Source organism: Sebastes umbrosus, chromosome 15 (genome assembly GCF_015220745.1).
Source record: "Sebastes umbrosus isolate fSebUmb1 chromosome 15, fSebUmb1.pri, whole genome shotgun sequence".
Taxonomy (NCBI): Eukaryota; Metazoa; Chordata; class Actinopteri; order Perciformes; family Sebastidae; genus Sebastes; species Sebastes umbrosus.
Window position 1 is genome coordinate 8164596 of NC_051283.1, and position 16479 is coordinate 8181074.

At 40.3% G+C, this 16479-nt stretch overlaps 1 protein-coding gene across 4 annotated transcripts in view; it reads left to right on the plus strand.

Annotated features, from left to right (window-relative positions):
• Positions 1-1665: 1665 nt before the first annotated feature.
• LOC119502726 (collagen alpha-1(IX) chain-like) overlaps positions 1666-16479 on the plus strand; it is a 34106-nt gene continuing 19292 nt past the window's right edge. For 3 of the 4 annotated variants that reach the window (XM_037793878.1, XM_037793880.1, XM_037793881.1), the window contains exons 1-8: positions 1666-1705; positions 4081-4119; positions 4208-4293; positions 5863-5934; positions 8650-8779; positions 11429-11825; positions 13383-13463; positions 16160-16177. In XM_037793878.1, the coding sequence (XP_037649806.1) occupies positions 1704-1705; positions 4081-4119; positions 4208-4293; positions 5863-5934; positions 8650-8779; positions 11429-11825; positions 13383-13463; positions 16160-16177 (825 nt within the window). In that variant the 5' untranslated portion in view covers positions 1666-1703. Of the gene's footprint in view, positions 1706-1803; positions 1934-4080; positions 4120-4207; positions 4294-5862; positions 5935-8649; positions 8780-11428; positions 11826-13382; positions 13464-16159; positions 16178-16479 lie in introns of those variants that run through there. The other variant, XM_037793877.1, reaches the window with a different exon arrangement.

A 16479-nucleotide genomic window follows, 5' to 3' on the forward strand; every position in this document is an offset into this window, starting at 1 on the left:
TCCCCTGCGCCACTTCTCTCTCTGTCAGTCCTCAACATGCGCAGGTAGGACCGACTTCAGGGGGGAATTTCATTTCTGTGGCTCCTTCAGCTCCTGCATCTCACCACTCCACTGTTCCTCGTCGCTGAGCCTGACTGTCATCCGTCAAGGAGGAGAGTGAAACATGGCCTTCTCCAGCAGCTCTGGTTTCAGGTAAATATGTTGCATTTCTGGACAGGGCTCTTCATCAGCAACCTCTGAGCTTTTCGTGTAATTTCCATAATAATGAAGAGCCATCTCAGACGACTGAGTGTTCACTAATAATCTATTTTTAATCTGCATTTAGAAGGAGGAAACATACAGTACATCTAGACTGGGTGCAATGGGATGTGTAGTTTAGCATAGATTAAAAAAGATGGCCATTTGCATTTTAATCTGGCTCACACACGCACACATCCTATAAACCTCTACTGTGTGACATTTCTAGAGTCTTTATCCCTTCTGTGTCATTCAGTTTGTTGGGCCTGAATCAATGAATTTACATTTCATTAACGCCCACAGAATCATCATCTGTAAAGACATTTTCACACATCTATTGCTCGAAGTCTTAGTCCGCACATTTTCTGCAACAGTCGACTTTAAAATGACTGAATTGTACAGCTGATTGCTTCATGCTCAACGGCGATCCATTTTGGGGTAATTAAGACAAATGAGAGTGCAGAAATCATGCCAGGAGTGTTGGCTCACTCTCTGGTTTCTGGGAGCACCTAAGGGATGTCACAACACGGGTGGCGGCGAAGGGGAAAGTCCCATCAAATGTTGATGAATGTCAGGAGTTGAAGTGGATGACATGTCATTACCTAATTGACTTTGACTGATATTTACTGGAATATATTTGGGGATTTTTTTTTTTGGTCTTTGTAAGTATTTTCCTCACTTTTGAACTGTGGCAGCAAATAAACTCTTAAACAGGACCTTTAATCTGGCAGGATGCAGATTAAACACATTTGTAATTACAGCAAATGTGATATATGGTGGCAAGTAAAACTGTAAGAGCGTGCAGCTTAAAGCCTACATTTAGACAGCTGTCAACTCTATAAATCTTTCAATCTTCAAATGGCTTTCATGTCATTACTCACAGTGAAAATGTATCCCCTGGGGATCTCTTTGCCTGCTGCGCAAAAAAAACTTCAAGCTGCACTTGTTTTTGCAGGGTTGTCGTTATATTAGCCTAAATGTGAGGACAGATTGTCACTATATTCATTGTGTACCAAAGGAACAAACACGGCTTTTGTTGATTTTGATTTCGTATTTGTGTTTCCACTCTTTCCTTTTCAGTGACGCAGAGCTACAAGTGCGATTAAATATTATGAGAAGCTTGTTGTGCAATAATGTGAAGAGATCCTTTAAGGAAAAAAAATAGTACAAAATCATACTTTGCAGAAAATGTAGTTGATTTGGTCCCTATTAGCGTTCATTTTCATGCTCATAGTTACCTGTGTTGAAGGAATAAGTTTTACATGCTGGGAAATATGCTCGTCAGCTTTCTTAGATGAGAAGATTGATACCAAAAAAGTGTTGTTGTGAGGAGCAGGGCTGGAGGCGGAGCTATCTCAGGAGGAGCAGGAAGTGGGAGGAGCACAGTCTATATATTGAGTTCAGGTGTGAGCCATTTTGCTTTTCCATGGACTCTCTACTGATGGCAATTGTTTTGTCTGAGTGAAATGTGAGTTTTTTTGGCTCTTTTACATTTGCAGTACCTCAATGTTTGAGTTATTTATGTTAAGTTTGAATAATAATACATGGTGCATATTTTCTGTTTAGATAAAACCAGCAGCCTGCCACCTGTTCCATATCTACAATAAATCACAATTGAAGTGGACTCTTCCGGTGTCTCATTGTGCCTGACTGCATATCCATAGTGTTGATCACAGTATATTTGTTTCCCCGAAATGTCAGAGTCTTCCTATGGGTTTATAAATTTGAGGGGTTAAACATTGAAAGCTTCCTTTCTGTCATATTTCATCAGTGATGTGTAGCTGCACCTGTCTAGACTATAGATGGATCGGCCTGGAAGGCAGGCAGCCAATACCACTGGGGCTGAAGATGCTCCTTTAATATGAAGGGTAGAATGGTAGAGAGACCCAACGCCTTTTCTGAACAGACCTTGCTGGTTTAGCCATTAGTCATTTCTCTGACAGTGCACTCTCACACACACTCATGAAGATACTCCTCAAGCACACATTTGCAAGAGAGTTCACACACTGGAGATGGGTTATGCCCTTAGTAACACCACCCCTACCTCATTCATCTCTCAGATTAATGAGCTACAACCTTTGCTTTTGGAAAAGTCCTCAGTATCACTATCAGTCATGTTGATGATGGGTTTGGGATGTCACAACTCAGGACATGCATCAAAAGGAGCTTGAGGAGGAGTGTGCTAATGCTACTGAATGTGAGGACAAAATGTCCCACTGTTTAAAGACTTTCACTGCTTTGTAAAGCCACCATGAAAGCATGGTGCATGGTGCATGGTTACTGCTGTCATTTATCCTCCACTTCCTGTATTTAATAGTGAAATGATCTGATTGGTTATCCTCCACTTTCTGTATCTAATAGTGAAATTATCTGATTGGTTAAGTTAAACCTGAATGGGCAGAGCCAAGAAATAACAGTCTGTTTGGTTGAGTAACGTTAGATGACGCCCAGTGAAACAAAGAGTATACTGTACAAGCCAAGATGTAAATCTTTGGTGCTTTTTTTTACAGCAGCCGCCGCCATTTCGGACTGAAAACGCGTGTTTTCTACCAAAGGTCATTTTGGTAGAATATGATAATAGAACAGAAATAATTTATTTTTTACTTTTGTACAATGGACGTTTTACTGGCTTCCAAAATGGCGGAAGCGTAGTTTTGCTGCTGGGCGAATAAGAATGAAAAATATTATTCATTATGACTTAGCAAAATATTGAGAAATCTATCCCAACTCAACTACTATAGAGTCAGGTAATAATTGAATGTAGGTGTATCACTACAAGGAACACCTTTCACATATAAGTAATATAGCATAGTAGCTTACCATAGTTCATTGTAAACTATGTGAGATGTCCAGTTTAGCTAGCTAACTGATGTAAGCATGCCATTAAATGGCTTGAATTCCTCCAAATAAATTGGAGTGTAATTTAGCTAATTAATCTGGCAGCAGATAATGAAGTCGCTCTCCCTCTTTGTATATTGTAATAATGAGTTTCTCTGTGCTCTGTTGACATAGCCGGGCTGGCCTTTCATGCTTTCAGTGCATGTTTATGTGAGTGTACCCCACTGGCTTAGATTAGCTCACAGCCGCTGCCCGCTATCTCATACGTCAGTTACAGTATGGCCAGCCGTTATAACATTTAATAGCTAGACAGGATATTCATTAAATATATCTACACCGTCATTTTGCCTCGTCAAAACTCTAATTCGAGATAGCCTTAATTCTATATTGACTAGGCAAAACTCTAATTTTAGATATACCTTAATTACATTTTGACTAGTATGATTCAAACTACTCTTGCCATTCATTCATGTGTATGGGGTTTCTCATTACAGATATCTACAATTCAGTTGCAGATATCCGCAATGTGAACTATAGGAATTCTGACTAGTCGCAATGTAATTCCGACTAGTCAGAATGCAATTGTAGATATCTCTAATGTTAATTCCGGATATACAAGCTTAGCTATTAAAACGGCTTGCCATAGTTACAGCCGAGCGACGGCGTTGTCGCGGAAGTGTAGCACCCACCCTCCGGTTCCCCCTCAGGTAAACATTGTTTGCTTTGTCAGCACTTTTGCAGTTGTTTTTCCACTGTTAGAAACGTTAGCTGCCAAAGAACATATATTGCATCTTGTTTGGCTTCAATATATGTTTTTGTCTATACTCTTTGCCTTGTTGCCTTTGCCATGTTAAGAGTCATGCAGAGGCAATAGAATGCTCCTAATCTCTTTAGTACCGTTGTCTTATCCCATTTACATTAATCTGTCTCATCGTCACTGGAATGCAAAGCAAACACAATTTGGAGAAACTGTGTAAAGCTTTGTCTTTCTATTTGTGTGCTCAGGAAGAGCACAGAGGACACCAGCAAAGTGCTTCATGTGAGGTGTTTTATTGATCCAGACACAAAGAAACTGTCAAAGAGAATTAAATGCGTGACTGAATACTGATTTTTCTCCTTCATTTCTGAACAGAAAGCAACCATGGCATCTGTCGATGTCGGCGCGCTCCCAGGTCTGTGTGGTTCTACTGTCCCTCCTCCTCGCTCCAGCATTGGGACGTAAGTCACCCACAGGGTAACGCACAATCACTGACGCACATCACAGAATCAGTGTACCGTATATTGCATGAATGCCTGCCTTTGCCGTGAAACTGTTTGTCCTGTAAACACAGACAAAGAGGACTCAGGTTAATGGTAACGCCCGCATGTTGACCGTTGCTAGGTCATTCTCTTTATCAGAACTCACAAAGCAAAAAGGCCAGAAATAGCAGGCACACTGTGCTGGTCTGTGTTGCAGGATTAAATCAGATTAAATGTCCCCTCTGATAATCACAACAAGCCCATTCTCTCCTGTTGTTTGGGGACACAGTAAATCTAACATTAACGCGCAGTGAGTGCCAGATACAGTAGGTGTACTGCCTTTTTGCCTCATTACTACGCACACATGCAACTGCATGTGACATCTTAATTGTGGTTCATCTGCCGCTCATTGCACTAATGACTTGCTTTCTGAGCGTAATGCTGCGGCAGGCAGTAACTTTAACAACTTGAGGTCCACATGCACAGTCAGATAAGTGTTTAGTGGTAGTAAAATGTGGGATTATAAATACCGTCTCACCGCCGTATCTCATTTCTCAGCAGTTATGTGGGATCTGGGAACGGCTTCCAGATGTGTTGTGTTCACGCTGCTCACTGTAAATGAGCTGACTCAGGTTATTGACTGGGGAGGCCCTCCGGCTGTCGCCATCCTCGTTTCACAGAGTTTTTTGAGAGGCTTTTCCCCTTCATTACAACAGTGTAGTGAATCAGGGATAGCCCCCTCTTCTGACACATCCATGGAATTGATTTTCCACAGTATGAAATTGTTTTAAAAAAAAAAAAAAACATGTCTTGGGGCCTGCAAAATGTGTACCAAGTACTGAACAGCTGTTGTATTGAAACTGAATCCTTATTCCATCGAGCTTTTCTAAATTCACTCATAATTTATATCAACAACAGTTTGTTAATGAAAAACTAGGCCAGTCTTTTATTTTGTAGATTAACAAAACAAACAACATAAAAGTATGGATTTTTTTTCAGAAAACTGAGAAACATTAATGATGAAAGCTCAAATCAAACGGCAGTGTGATGAATTGCAGGTTGCAGTTTCCACCCCAAGGAGACTTCCATCTTGATAAATCATACACATAAACAAAACGAAAAGTGGCTCCCCTGCCATATTGACCTTCTAAAATGTTTCCGATGACATATTGCTTTGGCCGCAGTCATGCAACACTAGCTGCCATATTCATCAACATTATGTTTCCCATCTCTGAGGACATATTTGGACCACAAGGGGTGTCTGTTGCCGTCTGCATTTTAAATCTCAAACACTATGTTGATTAGTGTGAATGTGTGAATATGTGAAACGCTGTAAGTGTAGTTGTAAGAGAAACCAACATTAAAAATGCAGCACAGTGCATTGTGATGTTAATCCCCTCTGACATTATTGCTTTTCTCTTGTATTTGTCTCCTGGAATACGCCAACTGAATTAAACGGACCGGTAATATATTGCATTTATTAAATTAAGCTAAGAGACCAGGATTATAAGGATAACAAGATTCTTGCTTTCTGTTTTGTCCTATCAGAACTAGACTTCAACCGACTGGATGGCGATACCGTCTGCCCACCAATGAGAGGTGGACAAGATGACCTTCCAGGTAAAATGACCTATAGTCGGGTTTTGGGGGCTGCCCTCTCTTAGTAGGGCAGGGCAACATATCTATAGTATATTGATATCATGATATGATTGAGACTTGAGATTGAGACATGTCATGAGATTTTGGATATCATACTATGGCATAACGCCGAATTCACACCAGGCTGTGGCGAAGTGTGGCTCACCGCAAAAATCTAATTTTTCTGCGGCCAGGAAGCGTGTTCATGTGCTTCAGGCGGGAAGAAATTCTTGGTAACATAAGTCAACATGTCACATGAGACATAGGATCTGTTTACTGACTTGTCTGCAAGTACTCTGGCCGCACTTCGCCGCTAAAAGTTAAACTTTTCCCAACTTTTGTTTGGCTGCACTTCCGCGCAGAATCAAACGACTGCGGCTTTTCATAGACATTGCATGGCAGCTCGCTGAAGGCTGCACTTCGCTACCGCTCTGGTGTGAATATGGCGTAAGTGTTGTCTTTTCCTGGTTTAATGAAGTGATTTTCTGGACTTTCCAGACTGTTCTAGCTGCTACTTTGGTCATTATGTCCATTGGCCACATTACTGTAGATTATTCATCAAAAATCTAGTTTTGTAGATATTTGTGAAAGCACCGATGGTCAACCCTACAATATTGTCTCAATATCGATGTATTTGATCGAAAATATCTAATTTTTAATGTTTGTTTCATGCTAAATTACTTATTTCTAAGAAACGTATGAGCACATCTTTGGTAAACACAAGATTTAAAGTGGTGCTTTTGTGTGATTCTTTGTGGAGAAACTCAGTTTTACAGATCTGTCCATTAAATCAAACCGACAAAATCGTATCAGGCGTTAGTCGACTATGCATTTCCTTGGTCGAGGATAGCCCTGGTCGGTGTTGTGTTCAAACAAAAGAAAAAGCAGCGGTTGAAGCTGGTGTAAAACCACAAGTCTAAGCTTCAAAAATCGCTAAAAGAGAGAATGGACTATCCAAAGGAAGATGGAGAGTTTAATTAGTTAGAACAGGGTGGGCCGCCTAATGCCTCAAAACACCACTAGATTTCAAATGAGGCAAATAAAACGTTCCACTTGAGCTTAACAGAATCTGAGTTGGAACAACCTGAACTCAGCAAGATTTTAATTGCTCGCCACAACACATCTGCACTCCTGCTGCTCTGTGGTTTGAAAAAGTAATTAATTCTTATATAGGAAAATTGTTTATTTCACCTGTGATTCATTATCATTTTGTCTCCTCATATTGCTCGTCATAAGCTTTGATTATACATTTCCTGTAACTGTGAAATAATTATGCCATTACCATGATGGAGTGCTCTGATGCTCTGTTCAGTTACTAACACAGCCTCTAGGCTCTTGTTCCCAAGTCACAAGGAAAATATATTGGCTGTTTTGGTGAGACACATTTTGTTTCATCAAGATTACGTAATGCCATATGATCTCATAGAAACAAGCTCCTACTGTATGTTGTGGTCACAAAGTAATGCTAATAATATTGCTTTCACCTCTGCTGTAACGGACAAACCTGTGTGAATGCAGGCGAGTGACCATCACCTGCTTTGGCGTTTTTTCGTACTGAACGTTTACCAAAGTTGAACTCCACGTGAATCAGAAGAAGCAAATCTGCTTTGCAACCTGAAGGGAATGTTTTGTTACCTCTTCGCTTGCATAGAATGGGAGTGAAGAGGGGGCAAATATTAATTTTGCTCATGTGTGACCTTTATGACTTTTATGTACTGATTTTATTTAATTTTTTAAAAAACCTTTTAATAGATGTATCTTTTCCCTCTTGCTACCAGTCTTTATGCTAAGCTTAGCTAATCATCTACTGGCTCTACCGTCATATTTACAAATCGGCCAAGCTAGGTCAAGTTTAAAGAATTAGTTGGACATGTTGGGAAATACACTTATTTGCATTCTTTAAGCTAAATATGACGGCACCGCCAGGAGCTGGTTAGCTTTGCTTAGTAACCTTTATGCTGCGTTCACATGGAATCAGGCAGACCGTAGACGGCAAACCGGATATCACGTTAATGGACGAGAGCAGGATGGTACAAATTTGGCAAGGCCAGCAGAGAATATGCGCAACGGTAAAGGTAGAGGGCATTGCCATCCTCCATGACAGAATTTACAACCTGATGTTACGTAGCTCCTTCACACCAGAGAAAATCGTTTAAGTTTTCAATAGAATATTAAGAGAAAGCTACATTTTATAGCTACATGCATTACTAGAATAATTACATAAAATAGTAGACACAAAATAATTTAATTTTATATATTTTATTCCATCACTGTAGCAACTTATCGTCACGCGTGCTTCGTTTGCCGTCATTTCATCAGACTGTTTGTTTTTCCCATGCCGTCTAACGTCTGCCTGATTCCATGTGAATGCAGCATAAGTGCTGCTACTGTCATTACTTCTACTTACTGCAATAAGAACAATATTTATAATAAAATTAAATGCATTATTATACGGCTTTATATTATCCATTACTTATCAGCCTCTTGGTCGTGTCTAGAAGGTAACCCTCAAGTTGTGAAAACTTGGAAAAACTTGCGTAACTCGCTGCCCTACGACCTATCCTAACCTATTCAAGGTCAACGCCTAACCTTAACTTTCTTGCAAGAGTTATGCAATTTGCGTGTTACCTTCTAGACACAGCCCAGCCTCTCCAACTACGACACCATCATATTAATGTGATCCATTATCCTTTGTAGGTTTTGATCTGATCACCCAGTTCCAGCTGGATGTGATCCCTCTGAAAGGTGTGAGGAAGGTGGACGGCTCCACCAACCTGCAGGTGGCCTACCGCCTCGACAAGGAGGCCAACTTCCAAATTCCAACCATGTAAGTACAATAAAGAGGGTTAAAAAAGAAAAATGATAAAAGCATACTCACATGTTGAGAGGCAGCAGTGGTCCTCCTGATGCAGGTGTTGCATTATTACAGGACTGCCACAGATGTTACTGCATGGCGAGCAGCATATAATTGGTAGAGGAAAAACATGTCTGAACCTATTTGGCAGATACAAAGGCAGAGGAGAGGCATTTTTGTGTATGCGTATGTTAGTGAGTGGGGGATTGGATAAGCACATAAGAGACATATTTCACCATGCCTTTTTGGTAATGATTTATCTTCTGTTACATGTTACAAAGGTTTCGAGTGAAAAAAGGCAGCGCTGGCTTCCTGTTTGATTTTCCCTCGTTTGTAATTAAAGGTTAGCTGTAGAATCATGGCCGGATTACCCCGCGTGGGGACCCTGGGGCAAAAATCAGATGTGGGCCCCTATTGAGACACCGCACCCCCTTTTTAAAAAAAAAAAAAAAGTCTGGAAGCCATTTAGTATTTCACTTTCATAAAGTTAGGCAACCTGCAAGAGTCAGATTTTAAAAGGATTGTCATGATGATTGAACACTGAATCCTACATTTCCCATAATGCAACCAATTTTTTTGACAGCAATGAATATATTAATCAATCAATCAATACCTTTATTGTCATTATAAAAGCATAACGAAATTGCAGTTATGTCAACCTCAAATGGTGCACTGTTTTAAAAGACTTAAGCACATATTTGGGGCAGCTGTGGCTCAGAGAGTAGAGCAGGTTGTCCACCAATCGGAAGGTCGGTGGTTTGATCCCCGGCTACTCCGCCACATGTCGATGGGTCCTTGAGCAAGATACTTAACCCCAAATTGCTCCCGAAGGTTTAGCCATCAGTGTGTGAATGAGTATTTAGATTAGATCCTGATGGGCAAAGTTGGCACTGATAGCCTCTCCCATCAGTGTGTGAATGTGTGAATGCTGACATGTAGTGTAAAGCGCTTTGAGTGGTCGGAAGACTAGAAAAGTGCTATAAATGCAAGTCCATTTACCATATTAAAGGCACGAATAAGATAAAAGATTACTAATAAATATCAGCGAAAAAAATTACAGAATCTGAGCAAGTACAAAAATATAAGCAATAAGTACAATACATTAACGCTAAAATACAACAAGCGAGTGTGCCTATCTTATCTTTAACTATTTGCTATGTAAAGATATAGAATAATGTCTTTCTGAGCAGAGAATGAAGTCTCTCTTCTCCTCTATGTGTATTGTAATCAGAGCTTCTCTGTGCTTTATTGACATAGCCGGGCTGGCCGTGCGTGCCTTTTAGTGCAGGTTAGTGCACAGAAATATGCCCCACTGGCTAGCTCATTGCCTCTGCTCTGCTCTTTAGTCCCTAGTATGAGTCAAGCTCTTATAATGCTGGACCCTACATTTCCCGTAATGCATCTCAATAACATCTTTCATTAGACCCTCAGTGCCAGGTAAATGAGCATGTTTTTTCAAATCCCACACCCCTGGTTTGTCACCTAGACTGTCATCATCAGGGTTATTTCTTCAAACTGAGTAATTCTCCTCATGGCGAGTAAACAGAACTTAGTGCAGTGCCCCTACTTTTCAGTTAATCAAATTACCACGGATCCGATGCCACTTTGCCCAGTCTATAATGCAGCCCCGTGTAGCAACTGCGGCATCAAAATAGAAGACATTTATATCTTTTTGCACTTTAGTTAACAACTGAAGGGCATGATGTTCAGGAGATAATTTCACAAAACTGGTTTCAGCACAGAGTGTGCATGGCTTTACCACTTTACATATCCAAAGATGTCTCCTCGGTGTGCCTGCTCCAGTCTGTTCGGGCTAATCTTGTCCTGCAGGCCAGCTTTCCTTAAAAGCTGTTATGCAACTCGCTGGCATCCTGCACCTCCGCCACTCGGGCCTGTCACACTGAATGTAAATACATGTTTATTTCCCCCCCCACAAGTCCCGTGGCACAGACTTGTGCTTTGAAGTCCGTCCCTGCCAGCAGGCTTCATGCTGCACTCCCTACCCTGTTTTTTTTCTGCAGGACACAGGCAGCACATACTTTAGACTTTCTCACCTCAGGCAAAGCCGGAGAGTGGTCTTCATTTGTTTTATTGGCTGACAGGAAACTTTTTTTTTTTTTTTATTGCCTCACCTTGTTCATTTACAAGATGGTTAAAAGTCCGGCTGCAGCGCCCATCTATGAATGCAACCACCCACTGAGAATCTGGCTTGTTAAAAACACAGAAAGCACCAGACTGTGGATGCTAACCAGGTCTGCATGTGTAGGTGAAGGAGTGATTTATGCACTGAGGCGGCCTCTTTCACAGTATCTCATTCTTGATACAATAGCACGCCTTGTTTCTTTGAAGCGTGTAGCTTTAATTTATTTGTATTTGACACTCAAAAACAGGGATGGCGAGGCTTTTAAGTTATTTTTAATCCACGACTTTTGCTTGACTGGATGATAGTTTTGCCGAGGGGTGTTTATTTTGTGATCATGAATTAACTTTGACATAAAAGAGTATTTTAAGAATAAATAATAATTCTTTGAGCTTTTCCTTTGAGCGTCATTCTATAAAAGCATCATTGTGCTCCTGATACCTCAGCTGATTTGAACCCTTGTGCTCTTATTTCCGTCTCAGGTTGAACTTTCCTCGCGGCTTCCCTGATGAGTACTCCTTCATGGTGACCTTCCGCATGATCAAGAACAGCGTGAACAAGGTGTGGAACGTCTGGCAAATAGTGGACGAAGACGGCTACAAACAAGCCGGACTCAGGCTGAATGGCGACCAGCAGGCTCTGGAGTACTTCCTGATGGGCGCTGATGGCAACCTGCAGACCGTCACCTTCCCCGGCCTCTCCGTGCTCTTCAACACTAAGTGGCACAAAGTGATGATCGGCGTGGAGCACGAACAGGTCACTCTGTATGTGGACTGCCAGCCTGTGGATCAGAAACCCATCAAGGGCAAAGGCCCCATCAACACAGAGGGAGACACTCTCATTGGCAGGCTGGATACCGATCCCGACGCCTCCGTAGTGGTAAGCGAGGATGGAGAACCGCCTGCTGCATTTAATCATGTTCACCGACTCCACTTACAGGCTCTGTCAGTGAAACGGTGCCCTCTGTGAACAAACACGTTCAGGTTTATATGTGTGCTGAGCTCTGCTATAATTCTAAAGTGCTGCAGTCACAGCAAAGCGGCTCAGCAGGGTTCCAGCTGGAAAAAAAGAAAAACTTAATCCCTGCACAAAATAGCACTGGTGGAACATCAAGCTCAATAACCCATAGAGGGAATTGATTCAAAACTACAAAGAAATAACTGCACCGTGGCGAAGCAGTTCAACATTATTTGTCGGTGTCACACCTGAAAATGCATGATCAGTACAGTGGAAACCGCTTACAGTGATCACCGTTACAGTGATCAGCCGCTTATATGGATCAAAAAGCTTGGGACAGAATCATTCCTATACAAACGCTTTTTTGAATAATTTGCTTACAGTTATCAGGTAGTCTGCTTACAGTGTTCATTTTGGGGTCTTTTCATACATGACCAAGATATGGAAAAACATTTAAAACTACATTAGACCAACGTTAATAGAATTTTTATGTTTTTTACTTTACTCCCTTTATACCTCGCGGACCGTCTGCTTTCTGGCTGGATACCTGTGCTGCGTGCACAATGATATAGTGATGGGAAAATAAATTTTCTCCGAATAAAAAAAACTAATGCAGCACAAGGAAAGCACCTGTGGTTGAAGCCCCTGTCAATTGAAACTTTGCCGATCCTCAACCGGCTCTGTGGCACACATGCAGACCGCCGCCCGTCTCCTTCTATGCCGCTACCGAGTGAGAGAACCGGGAGCTCGGGCAAAGTTCATCTACATGCACGCTCGCGCTGCAGAGCCGGCCAAAAATGGCAATGTCTCACCCGTGGTGAGGTTAAAAGGCAGAAGAATGGGCAGCAAGCCTGTAAATTGTATTCATGTAATAAATATACAAATGTCAATTAGATGGTAATTAGGGCTGTGTATTGACAAGAATCTGGCGATACGATACGTATCATGATACAAGGGTTACGATTCAATATTGTCATATATTACGATACTGTAAGCAAAGCGATATATTGTGATTTTTTTAAAATCTAATTTCAGGAAAACTGTCAAAGTATAAAGAACACACTGCCATATTCATTAAATCTGAGTAAAAGTAGACTTTTTTTATGCAATCAGAACAGTGGGATCTTATTAACATCAACATCATAGCACTACTTTGAGAGGGCGCATACACTGAGCGGGTGCATGTCTTTGCAAATTAAATAAAGTGTTAGAGTTAATCTTTGCATGTAAACTATTAATTGAAAATCGATGCAGTGTTTTTTAGAATTGATACAGTATCACAAAAGATAATATTGTGATATTTGATATTTTCAATATTTACCCTTAATGGTAATCTGCATGAGAAATGATGCACAACAACAAAAATTCTGTTCAAATAATCATCCGCTTATAGTGATCAATTTGACCCGGATAGACGTGATCACTATCAGCGGTTTTCACTGTATTGTATTTGCAGTAACATTTAACATTTCTTTGCAGTTTGAACTCCAGTGGATGTTGATTCACTGCGACCCGAAGAGGGCCCAGAGAGAGAGCTGCAACGAGCTGCCCGCCACCGAGGTACAGTAACAAGGACTCGGATCTGCTCAGCATCTGCTGTGGTTTGTGGTTTCATTCAGTGTTGATTGGGCTTCCAGCATGCTGAGAGAAAACCAGGGCAGAAATGCTGAGATGGAGTTGCAGAAGTGTAACACATATACTGCCAAGCAGTTTCCTTTTATTAGCCAACATCCAGAGGTTGCAGTTCATCCAAAACAATTTGCAAGTTGGACAAGAGCAGATTGGAGTTGTAGTTCTACAAACATTTCTTGGAAGCAGAGCTGTTAAGTTAGCAGGCAGACATGATCTCATTGGCTGTGTTAAACCTCAATGCATGGAGCCAAAAACACAACCACTACTCAGTTAACTGGCAAACTTTAATAACAAAGAGGAAGTTTGATCAAATTAAAAGTGTGAGATCAGAAACCAAAACATGCATAGTGTGCATAGTGCAAGATTTTTGTGGTTAACAATTTCATCTGAAGTCAGCACAGAATACAGCATGTGCCACTGGTGTTGACGTTAGTTGGCAGCTCCTGCAACATAAAACACAACATGAAGCCCAATAACAATTTTGCATAGTTACATCTAAATTTGGAAAGTCTCGGTGATGGGTGCATATAATGCAGTATAACAGAGATGATTTAACAGCTAACGTGTGTTGCCCTGCCTGAAATAACTCTTGTAAAAGCACACTACCTGCTGCTACTTGATTATCAGCTGACAGGAATGCAATATAACACCTGCCGCCTGCTGTTTAAGACCATTAAATGTGGTTTTCTCCACCCATGTTGCTGAGGACAAAGGGTGGAGCAAGCTGACAACACCAGACAGCGTGTACTCTAAGAAACATTATCCATGGAATTGTTTTTTGCTCATTCTTTTATCCTTTCTTTACTGTATTTGCTATGATAGAGGGTCAGCAGGTTTAGTAACTTTATTAATACCTCAAATTTAGAGAGTCAGTTAGCTTAACCTGCTAAACAAGACTCTTTACCTTAGCATGCACTTATTTAGCTAGTAACATGAGCAATATGCTTCATAAGTTAGATGTATTAAGAGTTTGACCACTGGATGGTTTATGCAACAGCCAATACACCAACTGTAGACGTTAGCTAGTTAACTAGAAATGATTGCAGCCTCTAACTGATCTGTACTTATGAATTTATAATATTTCCCTCCAGTCTGTTTCTACTTTACTCTCGTTTTCATACCCCTGCATAGCTCAAATGTTTTTGCTCGGTTGAAACATTTTGAAGTCGCAAAGACTTTGCACAACCCTGGGCAAATTAATACACAATCATGAGATCTCTTTCCATTGCTATGACGATGACATACAACTCTATCTATAAAACCAAACCTAATGGACTGACTTCTTGACCTGTCTAAAGGATATCAAAAGCTGGATGTCAAATAACTTCTTCTAGATCAATGAAGAGAAATCTGAAATAATATTATAAGGGGCATTAGTCACATTTGCTGTTAAACCTGATGCTAGAAATCTAGGAGTTGTCTTCAATTCCAAATTAACTTTTGATCATCATGTCAAGAAGGAAGTTCAGTTCTGTTTTTATGAACTTGGAATGGTTTCAAAAATTAGATCATTTCTAACATTCTCTGACTTGGAGAAAGTTATCCACCCATTTATTTTTCTCAAGAATTGACTATTGTTATTCATTCTTTACCTGCCTAAACAATAAAGCACGCTCACGCTTTCAAATTACACAAAATGCTGCTGCAAGACTGTTAACTGGATGAAACAAACAAAAGAGATCACATAACCCCCATTTTAGCCTCCCTGCAATGGCTTCCAGTTAACTTCAGGATTGATTTTAAGGTTTTGCGCATTACTTTGAAAGCACTACATGGTCTAGCCCCCAGCATACATCTGTGAACTTTCATGCCCCTATTTACCTGCACATAATCTCAGATCGTACAACAAAACTCTACTAACAGTACACCGATCTAGACTTAAGGAAACTGTGCTTTTACTGTCTGGGCCCAAAACTCTTAACTGTTGAAATTTGCCTTGCAACCTTGCTGATTTCCTTTAAATCGCTACTAAAAACTAATTTATTATTATTTATTTTTTTATTAATTCACTCATTATTATTATTAATTTTATTATTATTAGTAGTAGTAGTAGTAGTAGTAGTTTTATTATTATTATTATTATTATTATTATTATTATTATTATTATAACAAATGCAGCATGAGGTAACCAGCATATTCTGTTTTTCAGGAAAGTTATGACAATGTTGTCCTATCCATGACAAAATATTATCTTTCATCTCAGTGCGGCTTTAGCACAATTAATGAGATTTCTGCCTGAGAGAAATACTTGTAGTCTATAATGGAAAATGCCACTCTGTCTGCTGTCTCACATCTCAATCTGTAGAAAGTCTGCAGTGCAATGAATTAGAATTAGCTGCAGTGTTATTATTCAATCACTCATATCAAGATGCAAATTTCCCTTCCCACTATAAACAGAGATGTTTCCTGGCCTGGTGCGCTCTATTAGATTTCAGGCTAACATTGCTGCTGTGAGGTGGTTCTGTATATGAGGAGTGTTAGTGTAATATGGGCTGTATATTCAAATGACAGCATGATATACTCACTACTATGATCATGAACAGGCTTCTGCTGACACTTTTGGTGAGGGTGGTGTGACTACTTTCACTAACTCTCCCTTTATCTGATTTCTCTTGCTTCTTCAGATGTTTGCCAATGCTGAGGTATTTATTTATCTACTCTACTTTCTTTTTGCTTTGTGATTTGAAGCCAATAATCTACTTCAGTGCTTCGGTCACCTAATTGCCTCATTGCTTTGTTCTAAACCTAATTTACTGTACGGTGGCGGTTTTGCTTGTTTGCTGATTTAGGACATAGAGATATAATAGAGTTATACCTGGGATATCCCAAATTAGAAACACGCCTGCTGGCTGTGAATAAACACATGTACTTTAAGATTGTTACATTGACATGGAAGTACCAAATTAAATTGCCCTCCTTAGTCCAAGTATTTGTTGAATTTTCT